Genomic DNA, 22,528 nt, shown 5'->3' with positions numbered 1-22,528 from the left:
GCAGAAAAATACAGGCTGCTTCAACTAACTCAACTTTTTTCATTCTCTCTCTCTCTCTCTCTCTCTCTACACTCTCTCTCTCACACTCTCTCTTTTCCCCTGTCTCTCTCTCTTCCCATTCTCTCTTTCTGTGTCTCTCTTTTTCTTTCTCTCTTTCTCCCTCTCTACCACTCCTCCTTCTCTGTCTGTCTCTCTATCTCTCTCTCTGTCTATCTCTCTCTGTCTCTCTCTCTCTTCCCCTATATCTCTCTTTTCCCATTCTCTCTTTCTCCATATCTCTCTTTTTCTTTATCTCTCTCTCTCCCTCTACCACTCCTCCTTCTCTCTCTCTCTCTCTCTCTCTCTATCTCTCTCTCTCTCTCCCTGCCACTCTTTCCCTCCCTCTCTCTTGAAGCATTTCATATAAAATATGTCATCAAATATTTGTTGTATATTAGAAATGCTTTTTCTATTCCACATTCTGGAAACCCAGGGCTTCAGGTCTGGAAAGAAAAAATTATAAAAAAAATAAATAAATAATCAAAATCGCAATATGAACTTCTGCATTGTCAAAATTGTAGAGGCTGCAATTAATTGCTAAAGACAGAGGGGCGTCCAAACTGGATTTCTGAACAAGGTGTTTTAGAGCTGCAGGTGATCTTTCGTCCATGAATCAATTACAATATTGATGAAAACCTTTCATCTACTCCTAAATAATCGCAATTAGATTTTTTTGTCAATACCTTTCAGCCCTACTGGAAAGTCTCGAAAAGTCCAGAAGAAGAATTGGGTCATTTCCATGTTTTTATAAGTTGGGAAACTGCACAAAAAAACTTGTTCTGCTGTCCTGATACACATTTTCTGTGGCTTTAGAGCCTTGTTATCTCACATATTCTGTCGCTGTGAAAAATAATCTTCATCTAAAGAGAGATATGGCAGAGTCAGTTTGGGGCAAGATGACTATCATAAAACATAAAACACACTGAAATCTTCAGATCAAATCATGAGATCAAGATCTGGGGAAAAGCAGTTTAACTTGAAACTGTGCAGGACCGCCGGAAGTCATCCCGCGACCCCACCGGAGGACCCCAACACCCAGTTTGACACCACGGCACCACGCCACACGAACTGACTCCTACCTTTCCCTCCTTCTTCCTTCTTCTCTCTCCAGGAGCGGAGCCATGGATGCCTCCTCCCTGCTGCTCTCCCCTCTCCTCCCCCTCCTCCTCCTCTCGCTCCTGCTCTCCTCCCTCCCCCCTTGCTCCTCCTCCTCCATGCTGTGTCCGAAGCGCTGCACCTGTCAGAACCTGCTGCCCTCCTACACCGTGCTGTGCGCCAAGACGGGCCTCCTCTTCGTCCCGCCCAACATCGACCGGCAGACGGCGGAGCTGAGGCTGATGGACAACTTCATCACCACGCTGCGGCACCGCGACTTTGCCAACATGTCCAGCCTGGTCAGCGTCAATTCTGTTTCTTTTTTTTCTTTAATATTTATGTTTATTTTGATGTAAACCGGTAGTTTCAAGCAGTCTGATGGGTCCAGGATGTGTTCCAACTGTGTCGGCTAGCTTGATTGCGATTGCCAGGCAGCTAGTTGGCGATTTTTCTCGTTTTTACCTGTTTTTTTCATGTTTGTTTGTTTCATTCTACTTAGCGGAAAACTTCTCAGACAGACAGAAGTAGTATAAACGCTACATGACCTTGCTGTAATAAGGGATGATGTACAGGGAGCCAGTCATTAGTTAATGCTTAATAAGCATTAACTAACCCTTAATTAACAGTTAACTAATGTGTCTGGTAATCATTTACTAATGGTGTTCATGTTAACTAAGGTATTAAATACATTATTTAATAGTTTATAAAGATGACTATTAAATAATGTATAAGTTAATACCTTAGTTGTGTCTGGTAATCATTTACTAATGGTGTTCATGTTAACTAAGGTATTAAATACATTATTTAATAGTTTATAAAGATGACTATTAAATAATGTATAAGTTAATACCTTAGTTAACATGAACACCATTAGTAAATGATTACCAGACACATTAGTTAATTGTTAATTAAGGGTTAGTTAATGCTTATTAAGCATTAACTAACCCTTAATTAATGTACCCTTATTGTAAAGTGTTACCATTTTATTACAAGTGAAAGTAATTTACAAGCTTCTGAAAAGAAACACTTCAGCTGGACTACAGAAACATCTGTAGCTAGCATCCACACTGCAGCAGAACTGTAACCGTAGCAACGTAAACAAATGTGATTGCCATTCAGCCTCTAACCAGCGATCATAAGTTTCGTGCTCTCTGAATGAATTAAATATGACATATATAACCTTGGTTAGCTGGGTGTTTGTCTGCAGTAACCAAGTAAGACTGCAGAGTGACAGGATTAGATGAGAAACAGCTGTTTGTTATTCTGAAATAACAGAACCTAGAATGGGTTTATTAGCCAATCAGGATTGAGTATTCAACGAGGCCATATAATAATCACAGTTCACAGGAGCAGGAAATAGACCAGAATGCAATGCAGCATCAAGACAGGTTGGGTTTGAGTAAAGGGCGATTCTCAAGTTTCCTCACTTGGAAAAATTGTCTCTCTTGCTGTTACTATGCTTTCGTTACCTCTCCCTCCACCGACACGTAAAACCAACAACTGAATACCGTATTTCCTCTAATATTGGCCCGGGCCTTTATTTACCTCAACTGCAGAGGGTACCAGGCCTTTATTGGAAGCAGGCTTATATTAGAGACAGGCCTTGTTTTCTGATCTGCTTCTGTTGGGGTTCGTTAGGTAGCCGTTTTTTTGTTACTGCGACGCATTACCGATAATTACGGTAATCGACGACGGCACGCTCCAGAGACTTCCGCCGGCCGAGCCGTCTTGTGGCATACTGCCATCTTGTGGCACTTGTACGATACTACAAACTACAGTTACATTATATAACAGGCACCAAGAGTTTACCGGTATCCACAGTTGTTTTTTCCTTTGTTTTTTTTCCCCGGCCTGTATTTGGGGCCGGCCTTTATTTGTTCGTGTCGACCACGACCCCGGACATTATCGACCAGCAGACCCAGCTTTTAGTTGACTACCGGCCACTATTAGAGGAAATACGGTACAACAAATTCTCTATTCTTCTCTTAGGGTTGTCAAAAGGCATTCTGGGAAATGTAGGAAATCTGCAATCGAAGTAGAAGAAGCAGGTTGAGGGAAAGTAAATCACAACACTTACATCACAAAATAACTCCTGAAATGCATCCCATCACAGGCTGGTGATAAATAACAGTGGAAAAGGATCAGAGGGATTTTTCCTTTACTGTGGCGTTCAGCGTTCTGAGCACAACAAAACACGCTAAGCTCTGAGCGCCGTCAAGAACACGCAACACGGTGACCTTTCGATTGAAAATAACAAGACAGAGGATCCGACACCGTGAAGAGATCCTCCGTGTTTAATCGACACAAAAACATGAGGAACATCTGCTCCTTCCCACAAATAGACTGAGGTGAAATCTGCGATATCTTATTGATTTCACCAATTAATTCCACTATAATCATGAAACGGAGATGTAGACGAAGGGGTCGGTTTCTTAAGGCTCCACTGCACACAGAGAGCGAGCGCGCATCAGGATCTTTAAACATTAAATAGAGGCACTCATCGCAGCTGGAGACTTCCTCAACATCCTATTAGCGACTTTTGTAGCCGTCACTCATCTGAAAAATAAGTTTCCTCTCCAGTGTGATCACAACAACACAAACCGTGTTTGCTCACAGACAAGGAAACGTGGGAAATGAGATTCGAATCGTTCGACGGCGAGCGTGGCAGAACGCCGCAGATGTCTCCAGTGAAGACAGACGGCGCGTCTCCAAAATGGCTTTTTGAAATGTGTGGGGTGTTGATTGACTTTTGCCGCGTATTAATAAAAAATTAGTTTCTGCATCTTCACGTTTCAGAGGGAATCGGCTCACCGCCATGCGACCCCGTCCAGAAACACTGTCTCTTTGATCAGAAGCTGAACTGCCGGACTTTAATTAATTTATCATAGTATTATTATCTATTAATTAAGCCCTGACCTCATTTTTTTTTACTATTTTGTCTCTACTTCTATGCCTCAGCTGACCCGCAAGACTCGATTTCAAGGATTTGAATTAATTACTAATATTATTATTAACTTTTAACGAACACGGGCAACAGGTCGGCTTGGTGGTGGGAGGCCGTCCCGTCACCTGAAAGCCGGTTTGAGCCCCATGAGTGTCCATCCAGCTGAAGTGTCCCAGAGCAAATCACTGAATCCCCACCTGCTCCAGGGCACACTGACCTCTGACCTCTGACCTCCCTGTGGAGGAGGGAAGGCAAAACGATGAATTAGAAGTGTTTAATTCTAAAACGTGATATCGATATCTAACTTTGAGAAAAGTGAAACCTAGTCTAATAAACCGATTACTGGCACAAAATGAAAACAATTGATGGTGCTTTTTAAAGGATAGTAGGAAGCTCTTGGCTGACAAAATGTTTTACAGATTGAATCCTCTATAGTTTACAGACTTTGAATGACAAACTTCAGATAATACTTTTCCCCCCCAAATTGTATAAAAAGTAGATGGGTAGAACTTTTCATTTTGTTTTGTTTATTTCTACAGCCCTTAATCACATTAATGTCTCAAAGGACTGTACAGAGAATGAGCCTGACTAGATCTAACTGATCAACAATCAACCATAGAACAGAATGATATAGAACAAACATCAGGAAGACCAGAAGCAGATTTTAGCAAGACAAACAGCCTACATATTCTATATATCCTAGCCTACTGGCTCCACCAGCCTTAGACCCTCACTGCATATAAGGAAAACCTCCAAGAAAACCTTGTTAGGAAAAGAAAATAGAAGAAACCTTGGGCGGACCGAAAGAGGGATCTCCCAATGGGTGCCAGCTGAGTATAATAATGATAATAAGTTTGTGTGTGTGTGTGTGTGTGTGTGTGTGTGTGTGTCCAGATCCACCTGACCCTGAGCAGAAACACCATCAGTCAGATCAGGCCGTACGCCTTCGCCGACCTGCAGGATCTGCACGCGCTCCACCTGGACGCCAACCGCCTCACCACGCTGGACGACTCCCACTTCCAGGGCCTGGTCAACCTGAGGCACCTGATCCTGGCCAACAACCAGCTGCACAGCATCTCAGAGGGAGCCTTCCAGGTAACTGGCACAGAAACTCATACTACTGCTACTACCAGTACTACTACTACTACTACTACTGCTACTCCTACTACTACTGCTACTACTGCTGCTACTACTACTACTTCTACTACTACTGCTACTACTACTACTGCTACTACTACTACTACTACTACTGCTACTCCTACTACTACTGCTACTACTGCTGCTACTACTACTACTTCTACTACTACTGCTACTACTACTACTACTACTACTACTACTACTGCTACTACTACTACTACTACTACTACTACTACTACTACTACTGCTACTACTGCTGCTACTACTACTACTGCTATTACTACTACTACTACTACTACTACTGCTACTACTACTACTACTACTACTGCTACTGCTACTACTACTACTACTGCTACTACTACTACTACTACTACTACTACTACTACTACTACTGCTACTGCTACTACTACTACTACTGCTACTGCTACTACTACTGCATCTACTACTGCATCTACTAGTACTACTGTTTCTACTGCTACTACTACTAGTGTTACTACTACTGCTATTAATATTACTATTACTATTGTTCAATAAAACTACTACTACTAATACTACCACCACCACTACTAGTAGCTATAGCACTACTACCACTACTGGGCTACTAGTAGTATTAGTTGCTTGCTAGTGTTAGTAGTGTTATTGCTACTCCCTCTACTGCTACCAACGGCAAAACTATTAGTACTGTATAGTAGTATTGCCACGATATTGTTACTACTTCCTAATAAACTATATTAGTCCACTTAAAACATCTGACACTGGCTAATAAGCAGCTATTTCGTATATCAGGGAGATCTTTTCAAGTGAAAACAAGTACTACTACTACTACTAGTACTACTACTGCTACTGCTACTGCTACTACTACTACTACTACTACTACTGCTATTGTTGTTACAGTATAGTGTAATACACTGAACCTTTCAACCCAAAGCATCTGATAGTGGTTAATGACTTGCTGCCTAGTGCATCAGAGGGAGATTCTCAGGTACTGAGTGTAATACTATGCTAATCCAGTATATTTTTAGTAATCTGGAGCACTACAGTATAATTTACAAGTAGGACTTTGTTTTGTATTAATGTAAACCTGAGGTGTGTCTACCTGTGCTGTCTGAGCAGCAGCTGGTCTGTCCTGAGTGGAGGTGAAGCAGCAGGTTGTTGTGTGAGGTGAGGAGGAGCTGACTGTCCCGCTCCACTGGGACGGCTCCAGTCACTATTCCCTCACACAAACTATTTTAAACCCAAAACATTTACACTAGCGCTGCCAGCAACCTTATGATTCATCATCCAAACCTTCAAAAATAGTCTGGCGTTGTCACGGCTCTGAAAAAGTCATGGCAAAGTCATCTGAAGCTCTTCAGAACTAAATCGGGGGACTAAGGGTCAAGTGCTTTGTGAACACGACTCCAGATTTCTGGCTCCGGCTCTGAAGTCCGGCAGCACGGTCCGGCCCTCTCTGTTTCCGCGGCTCAGCTGGACACCTTTTTAATAACCCTGCCTTAAAATAAACTGTTTTCCGCGCCTCATTAAGTGAAACTGTCCTTTCCCTGCTCATTAAAAGAGCAGCGCCGCTCCGGAGCGTCCCCTCCGGACCGCCTCGCAGACCTGTACTGAGAGTTTTCCACAAGAAAGAGCAGGAGGACTCGAACTTTTAACAACGCTGATGGACCGGACCTTCTGAACTTCAACCTGAACTTCACTCTTTCTCTCTCTCTCTCGCCCACTCTCTCTCTCTCTCTCTCCCTCTCCTTCCCTCCCATGCTCTCTCTCCTCCCTGTGTCCCTTCATCCTTTCTCGTCATTCACTCTTTCTCCCTCGCCTGGTGTTCAGCTTACATGAGTCTCAGTCTTTAGCACTTTTTGAATTTTGCATGGTGATTCGTAGCGGTCTGGTCAAGCCTATATCACTGACTGAATTTCTCCCCGATTGGTTGATGTTAGTTGTCAGTCAAAGTAGATTGACATAATCTGACATCATCACCTCAGTCATGGCAGCGTTCACTTTCCAGCTTTTAAACAGCTGATTGTTCCTGTTAAAAATTAGAGAAAAGATATATTTCATTCCCTATCCCCCCCAAGGCTAAAGAGGTACACTTCAAGATAATTAATTAAATTTACCCCTCTAGTGAATTTCTAAGATTAAAATTTAATATAGACTGTAATTCTTGTCAATTTTAGGTCTTTTAGAGGTAGAGACAACAGATCATTTATTTTTTCACTGTAATATTACTCATAATTTTTGGTCTAATTTGAATTTAGGGATTCAATCTAGCGTTGAGGTTCTACCACCATTTCTACTAGAAAATGTCAAATTTGGAATGTTTATAGAAGATAGAAATATAGAATCTTTAATGAATAATTGAATTATTTTGGCTAAATATTTTATACACAAATGTAAATATTGCAAAACACAACGCTGCCTTTAAAAACAAGTTAGAAACATTTTCCAAATCTCTAAAATGTATGAAAAGCATGAATGCCCAAAAATTACACTTAGTATTTGCATAGTATAAAGTAATTTAACCCCTGGAATGTATACATTGTTCTCTGTTTTTTTTTTTCTTTTTTTTTCTTTTCCCTTTAATTTACTATTTCTTTTCTCTTTGTTTTGTTTTTGTTTTCTCTATTTCCTTTTTGATTATTGTCTTTGACACATATGTACTGTACTCAGCTTACTGATATAGAAAGAACTGTCATTGCCAATTTGTTGTATATTTGAAGACTCTAAAAAAAAGAAATCCATTAGTATTTTGTCGGACAGTATCTGTTCGAAATAACTGCTGGTGGATAGTCTTGGTCCAAAAAGTGCTAAAGACTGAGATTCATGGAAGCTGGACCCCAGGCAACTTTCTCACCTCTTTTTCCTTCAATTTTCAAGTAAAATTGGCATGAAAAGATCTTTCACATTGCTAAAGGATAAAAAAATATTTCTCTATGCAGATTATATAACACAGAACTTTGCTTAAACAAACAAAGTCATATATACACAAACTGTAAATGAAAATCCAGCTTTCCAAATCAGTATAATTCAGCTGTAAATGAACATTTTGTTGGCACACAGTAACTCTCCTTCTCTCTCTCTCTGTCTCTCTCTCTGTCTGTCTCTCTCTCTGTCTGTCTCTCTCTCTCTCTGTCTCTCTCTCTTTCTCTCTCTGTCTCTCTCTGTCTCTCTGTCTGTCTCTCTCTCTCTCTCTCTCTCTCTCTCTCTCTCTGAATTTAATTCCCTTCCCTGTCTGATCTTCTCTCTGAACTTCTCTCTCTCACTCTCTCTCACTCTCTCTCTCTCTCGCTCTCTCTCTGTCTCTCTCTCTTTCTCTGTCTGTCTCTCTCTCTCTCTGTCTGTCTGTCTCTCTGTCTGTTTCTCTCTCTCTCTCTCTGTCTCTCTCTCTGTGTGTCTCTCTCTCTCTTTCTCTCTCTCTCTCTCTGTCTGTCTCTCTCTCTCTCTGTGTCTCTCTCTCTCTCTCTCTGTGTCTGTCTCTCTCTCTCTCTCTCTCTTTCTCCCTCTCTCTCTCTCTCCACGGCTCCAGGGAAGTTCTTTCTGTAATTGTCGTTCAGAAATCAAATCTCCTTTGTTCATTTTGGCAATAAAGCGGCGATTATTGTGATGTGAATTGAGGCATTGTGACGATCAGACTGTGTGCTGATTGTGAGAATTGCGTGAGAACGCTCAGAAAAAACACCGTGCTGCGGGCGATCGACACCCTGATCTCCCATCCTCCCTTCCCCTCATCCCTCCTTTCCTTCTCCCTCTCTCTCCCTTCCTGCCTCTCTCCCTCTCTCCTGTCTTTGTGTTTTTGCTCATTGTAATGTGCGTTGACTCGTGGCATTTGAATGGTGTTCTGATTATGAGAATTGTATGGAGGCAATTAGAGAAAAGCAACGTGCTTTGGGTGTTTGCTGCGTTCACCGGGTAATTGATATCCATTTCTCTCTCTTTCTTTCCCCCACTCTCTTTTTGCCCCCCCCCCCCCTTTCTCGCTCTCCATCCTTAATGTCTCTCTCCCTCTCCCAAATCTCTCTCCGTTTCTCTCTTTCTCTCTAAAACATGATGTGCACGCATAAACTCTTGCTTACTGCCTTCCTTCTCTCTCTCTCGTTCCTTCTTTTCCTCCTTTTTTCCTCCCTTTCTTCCTTTCCTCCATCTATCTTATTTCCTCCCTTCTCTCCCTCCTTTCTTCCTTCCCTCCCTCCATCTTATTTCCTTCCTTCTCTCCCACCCTCACTCCTTCCTTCCCTGCTCCTTATTTCCCTCCTTATCTGCCTCCCTCATTCCTTCCTTTCCTCATTTCCTTTGTTCTCTCCCTCCCTCCCTTCCTCCCTCCTTCCTTCCCTCCCTCCTCCTTATTTCCTTCCTTCTCTCCCTCCCTCCTTCTTTCCTTCCTTCCTTGCCTCCCTCTTTCCTTCCATTCCCCTACCTCTCCTTCGTTCCTTCCTTCTCTCTCCTTCCCTTCCCCCTTGCTATCGCTGCCTCCCTCCTCCCTCCTCTTCTTCTCTCCTTTGTTCCTCTTTCTTATTTCCTCCTTTTCTCTGTCCTTCTCCTCCCTCCTTTCTCTGTCTATCTCTTTATCCCTCCTCCACCTCCCACCCATCCTTTCTTTCTTTGTAAATCTTCGATGCAGCTCAATCCAACGGGCTTTACTGGCATGAAAGTTGAGAACAGTGTTGCCAAAACATCGAGGTGAAAGCTCAACCTTTGATCTCTCTCTCTCTCTTTCTCTCCCCCCCCCCGTAGGACTTCCTGGAGACCCTGGAGGACCTGGACCTGAGTTACAATAACCTGGTAGATATCCCCTGGGAGACCATCGCCCTGCTGGTCAGCGTCAACACGCTCAGCCTCGACCACAACCTCATCGAGAGCGTTCCCGAGGGAATCTTCTCCAACCTGCACAAGCTGGCCAGGTCAGGACCGTGGGGGTGGGGGTCTCAAACTGGGGTCCGGGGGACGCCCAAGGGGTCCTTGAGGGGGTTCCAGAGGGTCCACAGCAAAATGAGGAACAGTTTGATTTCATTCTAATTTAATTCACTAAGGATTCGCGCAGTTGGAGAATGTATAAGTATCACTACTGTAGTCCCAGCCCACTGAGCAATTTTACGATGATTAGACGTTTAAAACACGTCTAAATGGCCATAGCCGTCTAGGCTAAATTAAGTTTAAATGGGGTTGAAAAGTGAAAGTTTATTAGATGTCTATAAATAGACAAAATTATCCTGGACTATATGAGAGCTACGCATAGACGCAATGTTGAAATTACTTCTTGTGCTCAGATAATTATCTTGTAGGCTAGTCTACAGGACTTCTCTGGTGCATATTTTTGGTATTTACAGATGTTTATTCATTGTAATAATGTATTTACTGCTTGGTCTAAAATAGGTCTATACATAACCGTAATGATCCTGGGCTATATGAGAGCTAAAGCATAGACGCAACGTTGAAATCACGTCTTTTGCTCAGTGGGAGGTTTCACTCTCACCTTGTTATCTCCCCATGTGCAGTTTTTTTATCATCTTATATCATTGTTATAGTATATTGTTTTCATTTTATGGTAATTAGGTGAGATACTATAAGCCCTTTTTTTTCTCACCTGCACTATCTGTGCGGCAGGTTTTGTCTATTTGTTGTTATTTTCTTTAAGAAACTAAACTAAAGTAAGCTAGACAGTTACACAATTCAATACTAAATCATTTGCCTCTGGGGCAACATCTTATTAAACAGGGGTCCATGGCCCTAATATGTGTCTATCTGGGAGTCGGTGATATGAAAATGTTTGAGACCGACTGTCCTGGAGGAGAGAAGCAGAGGAGCAGGCCAGTGAGCAGAGGGTTGCCAGTTTCAGTTTCCCTCCAGGGAAGGAGGGATGGAAGTGAGAGAAACGCTCACCATGCCAGAGCACTAATAAACTTTGGTTTCCACTGGAAAACCGAGCCGGAGTGTTTCTGCTCTGGACCACATACTGCAGCACCTGCTGGCTGACATACCTGCAAATTAAATCTGGTGCACTGTTACCAAAAGGCTTCTTTCCATTGCAAATGGACTTTGTTGTGCCTGTACTGCCTATAAATGCTGTGGCACACTATCAATCACTCTTTGGTACTTATAGTGTAAAGTTTAGCGCAGCAGCACCAAATATATTTAGATATCTTACCAGCATGTTGTCCAGTGTCTCTGTACTGAACCGACACAAAACAGAAACTGGCCATACAAATACATGAAGTGAACACGACTTGTTAACACTAAATTATGTGTTGGTGGCACCTAAAGTGTTCAGTGTAGTTCAGTGTAACAGGCAGTAGAGTCTCAGTGGACAGTCAGGGTGTCGTGGATCAGCGGAGGAGTTTGACTTCAATGCCGCCGACCGGAGTTCAATTCCCAGCTTGTATGAGGGAAATTTCTACCGTGAGTCAATTTCAAATTTTTAGCAAAAGTTTTTCTTATTTACCCGACCAAAGCCTTTCCCAAACCTTAACCAAGCTGTTTCAGTTCCTAAACTTGTTCTCATTTCACAACTTTCTGAGATCAGGTTGTTACAGCAGAGTGCATCAATACAACATATGAATCATGTTAACATTATATGACACTTTATAACGGCCTTATTCTACTGCATGAACCTATGAACCTCTGTATTATCATAGTACTGTGTAAGCACTTGATGAAAAGCTCAATAATACATGATGTAATTACAGTATTAGAGTATTCTGAAGGTATTTTCAGCCAGCAGGACGGTGACCTGGTGCTTTGAGTGACCGTCCCGTAACCCAGTGGTTCTCAAAGTGGGGTCCGGGGACCACCAGGGGTCCTTGAAAAGGTTCCAGGGGATCCCCACAAACTGATGAATTAAACTTTACCATTACTTAGTTTATAAGACGTTAACAGAATTAGAGAATGTAGAAGAATGACTGTTCTGATCATAGTTTCTCTGTTATCTCTCTACCTACAATACAGACAGTGATGGAGTTCTGGACAAAATCATATCTAACAATAAAAATATTCTCAGATTTGTGTCCGAGAGACAAAATCTCATCAAATGGGGGTCTGTGGGTCTAATGTGGACTTTACTAGGGTCCTTGGTGTGAAAAAGGTTGAGAATCACTGCCATAACCAGACAGTCACAGGTTTGAACCCCACGATGGCCAAAGTGTTATCCCTGCTGAAGCGCTCTTGAGCAAGAAACTGAAGCCTGTAATGCTGTGAGTCTACCAGAGAGAGATGTGTGATGAAACAAACAAAGAATTACACCGTTTGGAATATAGCAATTAATCATTACTGGATGAACATTTAAAGAACACAAACTCCATATTTCAGGTTGCCAGACATGTTTGTGTGGCTCAAGAGTAAAACACTTTGATGCAGCTGTAATAAGGAGGTTTAAACAGTTTCAGGTTATGTTTTGTTCCCCCGATGAGCTGCTTTTGCATTTAATTGATTTTCCAACCAATTAGTCATAAAAGTGAAGCCTGACGCGGGACACGGCTGACATGAAATCACAGACCGGATGGCAGACCCTGCTGCAGGGAGGCTGAGCTTCAGTTCACTGAGCACGCTCGCTCCTGCAGCAGCACCTTGCTTCACACTTACACAGTTAAACACACTAGGTACAACCGAGGTCCTCCTCTGTCGGGCGGCGAGCGCGCGCGGGGGGGGGGGGGGGGGGGCAGCGTCTCGCCCCGGGCCGAGCTGATGGGAGGTGATGGGAAAGGTTACTGATCTCATTGCCTTCCAGACTGAAGGGGGATTTGAAACAGCGACCTTCCAGGCTCAGGCTCGCTTCTCTAAACCTCAGACTGCTGCTCCGCCGACTGCCACTGCTGCTCTGGGCTGAGACATGCTCATAGACAGTGTGTGTGTGTGTGTGTGCGTGTGTGAGAGTGTGTGTGCTCAGTGATTTCACTCTACTGGTGCAAAATGATGTTTGAATAACCCCATTAACAGTAATCAATATCAATTTCCGTCCCGAAGAGCAACAATCATTGAATTAAGAAGAAACAGCTCTATTTTCTGATAAGCAGACATGCATTTATGAAAATGTATAATGGGTTGCAGCAGATTCCTTTGCCCTGGGGCCAAAAAAGTTACGGAGCAACTTATTCTCGCAACTCCTCATTTGTCCATGTGCACACACACACACACACACACACACACACACACACACGTTCATACACTCACAAATTAATCTGCCACAAGGCTGCTGCCCATGAAATAACATAATTGAAATTTGTAAAGTGCAGCATGCTCGCTTTCTCTCAACAGCTATTAACTTCTTGTTAAGTCATCGTTGTTGTTGAACGGCTCTGGAGGGGCTTCGGGGAAAATAGGCTTTCCTGGGTTTGTTGCTGACAGCAGTGAATGCTTGAATCCACCACATTATTACCAGACATCAGGTCCAGTGTTTCAGCCAGGAAATTACTGCTCAATTCCCAGAGATGGTGTAGCGGCGGAGGGAAAACTCCACCCTTAGATTCTCTTACACTGTTTATATATCTTCAGCCTGTAAAACATTCCAGGAGTTATTTTAGGATGAAGCGTGGTCATTTTAGCGATGATGTTCACATGCCTCGAACCAAAAAAGGTTACCTGAGTGACCGGGTTAAGAAGGTAATTCTCCATACGCAGCTAATGGAGAAAATGCCTCATCTCCTTTTTTAAGAAAGGACAGGACATTCGTGTTTGTGTGGCACTGAAAAGCCTGAGGGGAGGCTGGCTAAGAAGTCATCGATCCATCTGCATTTACTGAATTTAGAGGAGAGAGAGAGAGAGAGCATGGAGGTTTACTTAATAGGAACTTTTCAGACCTTTCGGTGAGTTCATTTAAAAAAGTGACTGGTGGCTAATGGAAACACTTTTCAAATTTATACACCTTGACATTTATAATTCACTTAGCTCTAATCTGCACCTTGAAACCAGTGGGAGCAGCGAGCAGCAGAGTGAGAGTGGAAGAAGGATGCAGGACAATCGTCTCCTTCTCTCTCTCCCTCTGTCTCCACTCTAAACACAGCGTCCCACCCTCAGACTTCAGATCGATCGGTCCGCTAACTGAAAGGCCCCGCCTCCTCTCACCTCCCTCTCCGTCCAGACGGGACATGGCCGCCAACAAGCCGCAGAAGATTTAGACTGATTGATTCTCTGACCGACGGGCTTATTTACTGACTGATTAACCGCTCTCTCTCTCTCTCTCTCTCTCCCTCTGAGTCCCTCGCTCTCCCTCTGGACCGGACCGGTCGACTAATTCGGTGACTCAGAAACATCACCTGCCCTCGGACAGAAACACGACACCCGGGCTGAAGGTTCAGGATGATTGATTGACTCACTAATCGACCAACTGCTGCACTGGCTCATGTCCCTCCCTCTGTGTTTCTCTGGGTTGGACATGGGCTGCGGTCGAATAGTCAAAAAAAATACGTCCTATGTCTTTTCCTAACCACTTTTCCTTGACCTCGATGGAAAAGGTCATGAGGTCAGATGTTAATGACGTGGGTCTGCTTATCCACATGAATCCCAATTAGTGTGATCTGTGTTATGGTTAATATGCTGATTATGATCTGATTATAAGCCTATATGCATATAATATCTTAAGAACCACCACACGACTCAGTAAACACCTTGAAATGTTGACTTCATGCTTTGAAGTAGTTCTGGCTGATCCAGGCCTTTATTAAGGCAAGGGCTTCAGCATCTGTGACTGAAGTCAAATGAATGAATGATATTCCTAAAGGCTGCAATACAACAACGCTCAGAATGAAATAACTAATGCAAACTGAGCAGAGGTTACGCTACAACGTTAACTTCACTTTGATCATTTTACAACAGCAGTATAATGTTCATAGTTCGCCTCTGGGTTTAACATGTTGTTCAAAACATATAAGCATATTAGCAAGTTATGGCATAAGATGGAAAATGCTTGATAAGCAACAGTAACTTGCATGATGATCTGCATCCCTTGTCGGTCATGTTGATCGTTTGTTTTTCGTGAACGGCCGAATGTTGCTGCCGCAAGGAATTGTGGGACGGCATTATCTCCTTTCCTTTCGTAAAGGATGGTCCAGTGTATCCTATGCTAAAGGAGCTAAGTAAGGAAGCATTGAAGCACCTTTCCTTAGCATTTAGAGAATTCAAACAGCTCTTATCATGGCTGACACTTAGATACTTCCAGGTCATTTCACTCAGTTAGGAACCTTCCTAAGCAAAAAAGACAATTCGACCGCAGCCATGGCATCCAACAACCTGAAGACAATTCTGACTTACTGCCTGAATGGCTGATTGAATGATTGAATGGTTGGTTGGTTGATTGATCGATCATTCATTCGATGCCTGTAATCATTATACGTGTTAAAGTCTCTCTCGGACGATCCCAAACAGCAACGTCACAAATAATTCAAGCATGTTTGATTTTATCGGGGCCAGTCTTTGCGTAATCCTGTGGCGTGTGTTCGTCACAGACTCAAATCTAAACGGGAACAGCCGATGAAAACTGAGTTTGCTACAGAGCAAGGAAGAGGGGAAACACAAGATCCAATGTGAGCAGTGGTTGACCCTAACCCTGTCACTCAAAGACTTTTAGGTGTGCAAAATTTCCTTTAATTACTTTATGAACTGGGAAAGAAAAAGAAACTTGAACGTCTTCTCCCTCATTTTTTCTGTGCAAACCGCAGCATAAACCACGACTGCTGCAAGCCATATGGGCTCCATGTTTGTTTTGGTATCAAAAAAAATATAAGAAATTAAAAAAAATGTATTCTTGTGAGTGCAGGTTTACCACAAAACATCACATTCTCACAAGAGAACTGTGTCCACTTATTCTCTGTCTTTTTTATACAGATATGGTCTTTAGATTTGTGCTCCTCGATTTGTGGGATGTCGTTATGTGTGCGTCCCTAAAGACTGAAAATCTATAAATTTAAGTTGTTAAATGTTGTGCTGCTCAATCTTTTCATTGTCAGTTATGATTGTAAAAATCTTTGAATGTGTCCCCGCCCTCTCCTTCCCTCTGCGTCAGCTACATGGAATTAAAATGTCTGATCCTCCTCCCTGTCTCTCCCCGTCTCCAGACTGGACATGACATCCAACAAGCTGAAGAAGATTCCTCCGGACCCTCTGTTCCTGCGGATCCCGGTCTATGCCAAGATGAAGGGTTCCCCTCTCACCGCGCTGGTGCTGAGCTTCGGCGGAAACCCTCTGCACTGTAACTGTGAGCTGGTGTGGCTCCGCAGGCTGACCAGGGAGGACGACCTGGAGACCTGCGCCTCGCCCAGAGACCTGGCTGGGAAATACTTCTGGACCATCAGAGAGGTCAGTCCATGATTTTACTGCATTAAAGGAATAGTTCACCCAAAAATGAAAATTCGGTCATCATCTCCTCCCCCTCATGCCAGTTGAAACACAGGTGAAGTTTGTCCATATAACACACAGCACAACTCCATAGCAGCCTTCTCCAAAACAACTGAAGTCAGTGGGGACCAGTTCTTCAGAGTTCCACAAAGACCTACAGTATATTTACACCATCATTTAGTGCAAATCTGAACTACAGCTGATTGATTTGCAACAAATAATGGTGTATAGGTCTTTCTATTCACAGTGTGATTGTTTGGCTGTTTTTGTTTTTGTTTTGGTCCCCATTGACTTCAGTTGTTTTGGAGAAGGCTGCTACCAAGTTGTGCTGCAGCCTCCCTGTGTGTTATATGGACTAACACATTTCACCTGTGTTTCATTTGGCATGAGGGGGAGTAGATGATGACAGAATTGATGACATTTTTGGGTGAACTATTCCTTTAAGTCTACAATACAGTAAGATAACAGTCATAGTATCATAATGGTATGTTGTAAAAGAATCATTTTGAAACCTGCGAATCGCCTCAAGATCTCACTGGGAAATCTTTCTGAACCATCAGAGGGGAAGGTCAGTGATTATACTGCTTATACTGTTCTGTGGCAGTGCAGTATAATAAAGTACAGTACAATTGTGTTATTGTTAATTTAAAAAATATTGAATATTTACAGTACCAGTCAAAAGTGTGGACTGGACATACCACATTTTTCTTTATTTTTACTATTTTCTCACATTTTAGAATAACAGTAAAGACATCAAAACTATGAAATAACACAAATGGAATCATGCAGTGACCAAAAAAGTGTTAAACAAATCAAAACTATGTTATATTTTACATTCTTTAAAGTAGCCGCTCTTTGCCTTGATGGAAAGGCAAAAAGGCTTTGGAAAGAAATTCATACATAGGATCAACTTCACTATTTATATTTGTCAAAGAAACACATTTCAAGCATTTAAGCAGAAGCCTTTAGATCAAAATGGCTTTAAGAGAATGAGAAACAGAGAACATTCAGTCAGGTGTCCAGACTTTGGACTGGTAGTGTATGTTTTTTTATTGCAGTGGTATGTTACTGCCACTGTATTAAAGCAAAAAGCCACAGGAGGCCATGCGTTACAGTGTTAGACCAGCTAAGAGGCGTTAGGCATGATGTGAAACGGCCCCAAGCGGCTTACTGCTGAACACTACAGTCAGCTGGTGTGGGTCAAGAGGTGGAAGGAACCACTTAGAGATCTGCACTTCATCTAGAGACCTGCTGGGATAATACCTCTGCACCATAACACAGCTGATACTGGGAGAGATAATAACAGAATTAAATGGTGCGGTTCAACACGTTAACATAAAGAGGGCGATCTGGAGGGCTAAAGCCAATACCGCCGGGCCGTTTGAGAGCCGGTATGATAAGTGGAGGTGCGCTATGAGATAAAGATGGGATTAATTGTTATCAGCTTAGAGAGGATGGTGTAGAGACCTTTGCCTCACCTCAAGATGAGGCTGAGTAATAGTCCTGGACCTCCTTCAGAGAGGTGCTGTAGGATCTCTATAAGAGGATTAACCTCGTAAAAGAGGTCGATCTACAGACCTTTGTGTCACCTGAACACCTGTCTGAGCACATTAATACTTAGAGAGGTACAACCAGGGAGCATAATAGCCTCTTCCCCACAGCGAGGACGAGTGGAGCTAACTGGAGCTCCAGTACAGCCAGCAGGTGTCGGGCATCGCAGTCACCATCAGCCATCAGCCACCGAGGGAAAGACTCCTGTGAAATCAATGGAAGCTGCTTCACTGCTGTGTTGTGCTGCTGTTGTCTGATGGAAGAGTCCAAATTCACACATTAATCCTCATATAGTGCATTGAGGATGAAAAGTTGGTATTGGTTGTTTTCTGCTGTATTGACGTATGTCAAAAATCATAAAATGAATGGCAATCCGCAAAGGTTATTAAGTTCAATTAAAAACATTTTTCTATACATTTTTCAAAGAGACAAACTTTCCAAAAGCAGATAACTGTAACCTACTAAAATGTCTGGTGTCAGTGTGTGGCTTATTGTAGTTTGTTTCAATTCAGATGTTGTTTGCATTTGTGAATACCAAAGCCATACTTATACATATTGATGAATATGTTCCAGGTGTTTTCTCCCTCTGTTATTCTTTCAGAACAATGCACTCTTTGGAGCAGCAAATAGAATTTGAGGATTATCAGGGCAAAACAAACCAAATATGTATTAATCCAAGGAATATTGACTGAGTACTGATGCTCTTTTCCTTCCATATCCAACTTCACATTCACACATATTCAGTTACAGTCTCACCTGGGAGCTGCCCAGCTCAACTACAATCTTTTACGCTCACAGAGCGGCTCCACTGGAGCAATTGCGGGTTAGAATGTAACACGAGATTGAAAGCAATACGTTTTATTTGAAGCTGCAGTCCAGCGGTCATCAAGTCAGCAATCATCTCAGCTGGTAACAAGAGCTAAGAGGAACCACAAAGTGTGGGGGACGCTGAGTGGCCCAGAGGAGGAGTAAGCCCTGCTAAGCCTCGGTCGGCCCTGTTTGGCCCTGCATATCACTTCACCAGGGCTTTACCTGGCTTTACACAGGTTTCAGGGCCAGTGAGGAGGTTTACATGGAGATGCAGGGGCTGAAAACTCTCCACACAGAGACCTCCATGTGAAAACAAGATGATTGGAGTCCATTATGAAACTCCAGTGAGGGAAAGACCACTAGAAACCATTCAGAACCCATGTGAACAGAAAAAGATTTTTTCAGAGTGCAAATTTGAACGGCTTTGAAATGCCGTGAATAAACTCTGAACTCTCCTGTAGTTAATATTAATATTTCACCAATAGTGTATCAATGCGTTTCATTATATGAGGCGATTGTGTGTGAACCATCTATAATAACCTGCCACATATCCAAGTTTGATCTGTTTTGTATTGTTGAGTCAGCCTATACTTCAACTGTCATGATTACATTACGTTGACTCCTATTTTGTCGACTTATCTCCTATTATAGGAGGAGTTTGTTTGCGAGCCACCTATGATAACTCGTCACACCTCCAAGATGTTTGTGATGGAGGGCCAGGAGGTCAGCCTGCGCTGCAAGTCCATCGGAGACCCGGAGCCCTCCACCCACTGGGTGAGCCCCGACGGGAAGCTGATCGGAAACACCTCCAGAACCGTCTGCTACGAGAACGGCTCGCTGGATATCCTCAAGGCCTCCGTCAAGGTAGAGGGCGGATGAGCTGTGGGGTCATGAATGTTCTGGGAATGTGGCTGTAATATGAGTGTGTTCTTCTTCTAGTTTGAAGTTATTGGTCAACTTGAACACTGGGTTTTCATCAAATACCAAATGGTTCTGTATAGCAGCAGTGAATGGTTCGTTGGCTGTGATCTTAGAAACTTTTTGTTATATAGAACCTACATACATTTTGTATATAGCACTACAAACTGGTTTATTGACCTTATTCCCACAGTGGCCATTTTGAATTTACATCACTCCATCTGGAAGATTGGCATACAAAACTAAGTGAGGACTTCAGATAAAACTAACAGTTATCAAATAAGCTAGCAATCTACAACAACTACAACGCAGGGAACCTAGCATATTAGCTAAGTTAGCTACCTGGGATCTTCAGATTCTTGAGATCCATTCATTTTTAATACGTTTTTCAGTAGAGAATCTGTGAAATGATAAATGTTTGTCCAATTCCCCCTGTTTGTATGATGCACATCTTGGTACACGGCAGTATGTCATAGCTGGACTGTACTTGCTCTGACATGTCCCTACCCCGAGTGCAACGAAACTTCAAAATGGCAAACATGGGAATAATTTTTGTAACTTTTAAGTTTTCATTCTAATAATCTATTGAACTTTTCTAGTCCAATAGATAGTTTTATAAAGAACTGAAAAATGTCCCTATGATACAAACAGAGAACAAAGAAACCCTGAAGAGCCATGTATCAGTGTACTGAACTTTTTAGAATGTACTTTATAATGTGATTCATACTTACTGATTGATTGATTGATTGATTGATTGATTGATTGATTGATTGATTGACATGCACAAAATGGAGAATAAAAGCTGAATCTATTCTGATGACATCTAGGATTCTGGAAAGTTCACCTGCATAGCGTCCAACGCGGCGGGGGAAGCCACCGCTCCCGTCGAGTTAGTCGTCAACCCTTCGCCGCACTTTGACCCCAAGCTGGACCCCGACCCGGGGCCCTCGGACATCCCCACCTCCATCAAGTCCAACGTGAGCGGGGGCCAGGCCCGGTCCGACCAGCAGAGGGTCAGCGTGTCGGACCTGACCTCCAGCTCTGCCACCATCAGATGGCCTCCGCAGAACCACATACCAGGGGTTCGCATGTACCAGATCCAATACAATAGCTCCACTGATGATATACTCATATACAGGTAAGAAACATGCTCTGTGCGTGTGTGTGTGTGTGGCGGTGGGGTGGCGGCGGGGAGATAGAGTGTGTGTTTGCATAGTTACGGTTACATTTGTCATTTTGATGCAACTTATCATCTTCCAGGATGCATTAAGTGAAAGGTCTTGACGCACAAAAGAAATCTTCTACATCTGAAAACCAGATATCAGCCTGGCATTGTGAGTTGAATAGAGGGCTTTCAGGTGAGGTAACACACCTTGTGGCGGCCATATTGGAGGTTCCTGGGCAACAGTGGCTGTGAACAGCTGATTGTGTCTAAACGTACAACTTGAACTGAACAGACGGTTAATTTCTGTCTGTTTGTGACTGAACTGATCATTTCATCACTGATCCATCTGATTGATTTAGTGTTTAGATAATGTCAGCTTGTTAGCTAGCTAACCATAGTATCTGGTCAGCTAACCATCACTGTCTTGTTGTTAACACATCTGATTAGCACACTAGCTAATGTAGCGAGTAGCAGCTAGCGTTAGCATGTTCACATTAACATCAGTGTGTTTGCTGGCTAGTTAGCTAGCTAACAGTTTGTTCAGGTTAACTGAGCTGACTCTTCTCAAGCTACAACTCTTCATGTTTTGGAGTAGAGACTAGGGCTAAAGACAAGACAGTTTACTGTGTCACGGTAACCTCACAAATCCACCTTATCACACTATTCACTTTTACTGAGAACGTTACTGAATGGATCTACAGCCACACCACAACAAGCTGACTCGGCACCAGCTGTGGTTGCTGGGAGATTTGTGACACAGCTACAAAGCCTCTACAGAGTCTGGACAGAATCCAGCCACAATACACACACAAGTAGCCTGATGTAGAGAGATGGAGGGGGACCAAGGGAAAAAGTAAGGCAGACAGATTTAAATATATTCAGCTGCAGGAGATGCATAACAGCCATGTGGCCAAGTGACATACAATGTCTGTCTGTGTGTGTGTAGGCTACCAGATTCTATTTAGTAATTCTACTGGCAGATGAGACATTCAGTTTGTATGTGTGTGTGTGTGTGTGTGTGTGTGTGTGTGTGTGTGTATCTGCCCACCTGTCCTTCTGTCTTCTTGGCAGGTTGGTTGGATGTCTGTGTGTTTCACTGTGTGTTTGTGTGTTTGTACATATCAGATACAGAAAAAGCTCCTTCCACGATACAAGCTAGTGAGAGTGGGTGTGTGTGTGTGGGTCAGTGCGCTTGTGTCTGTGGGTGTGTGTGTGTGTCTGTCTGTCTCTGCTCCATATGTCAGAAACACACACCATCCCTGTGTGGGTAGTTATCACCAAGGTCTTCCTCATGTAGGAGGCTGTTCAGGTTTTTGGAAGTGAACAGCTCAATGAGGTGGCATGGGACTAGCAGACTAGAACACAACAGCTACTTTAATTTACGTTGTTGAGGTTGTTGTTGTTTGCTGAGCTCACAAAAATCCTTGAAAAACATGGTAATGTTGACACTGTATCTCCAGCAGCTCCAATGGAGTTTGATATGAGAAAATGTTTCAGGATGTAAAACCTCAGCGGTAAACGTCAGGTTTTGGTGTCAGTCCCTCAGAATCAAAGAG

The 22,528-nt window shown here is 43.0% G+C and overlaps 1 protein-coding gene across 1 annotated transcript; it reads left to right on the top strand.

Annotated features, from left to right (window-relative positions):
• The first annotated feature begins 1,160 nt into the window (after positions 1 to 1,160).
• Positions 1,161 to 20,949, top strand: LOC139665396 (leucine-rich repeat and fibronectin type III domain-containing protein 1-like protein). Its single transcript, XM_071544402.1, has 6 exons — positions 1,161 to 1,433; positions 4,973 to 5,173; positions 9,941 to 10,107; positions 16,249 to 16,489; positions 19,541 to 19,753; positions 20,635 to 20,949. Exons 1-6 carry the CDS (start codon positions 1,161 to 1,163, stop codon positions 20,947 to 20,949), a joined length of 1,410 nt encoding a protein of 469 aa, XP_071400503.1.
• Positions 20,950 to 22,528: the final 1,579 nt, after the last annotated feature.

This window comes from Centroberyx affinis, unplaced genomic scaffold (assembly GCF_046629955.1).
Source record: "Centroberyx affinis isolate AG114_WGS23_722 - 3 ecotype Tasmania unplaced genomic scaffold, CSIRO-AGI_Caff_v1 ptg004557l_1, whole genome shotgun sequence".
In the NCBI taxonomy this organism is placed as follows: domain Eukaryota; kingdom Metazoa; phylum Chordata; class Actinopteri; order Beryciformes; family Berycidae; genus Centroberyx; species Centroberyx affinis.
Note: the sequence above shows the minus strand (reverse complement) of the source record. Positions and strands in the feature narration are given on the sequence as shown.

Excerpts from the sequence above, each read along its gene's own strand:
- LOC139665396 (XM_071544402.1), top strand. The coding sequence starts at position 1,161 with ATGGATGCCTCCTCCCTGCTGCTCTCCCCTCTCCTCCCCCTCCTCCTC. Across the intron at positions 5,174-9,940 it reads TCTCAGAGGGAGCCTTCCAG|GACTTCCTGGAGACCCTGGA; the intron begins GTAACTGGCACA and ends CCCCCCCCGTAG. Across the intron at positions 16,490-19,540 it reads ACTTCTGGACCATCAGAGAG|GAGGAGTTTGTTTGCGAGCC; the intron begins GTCAGTCCATGA and ends CTCCTATTATAG.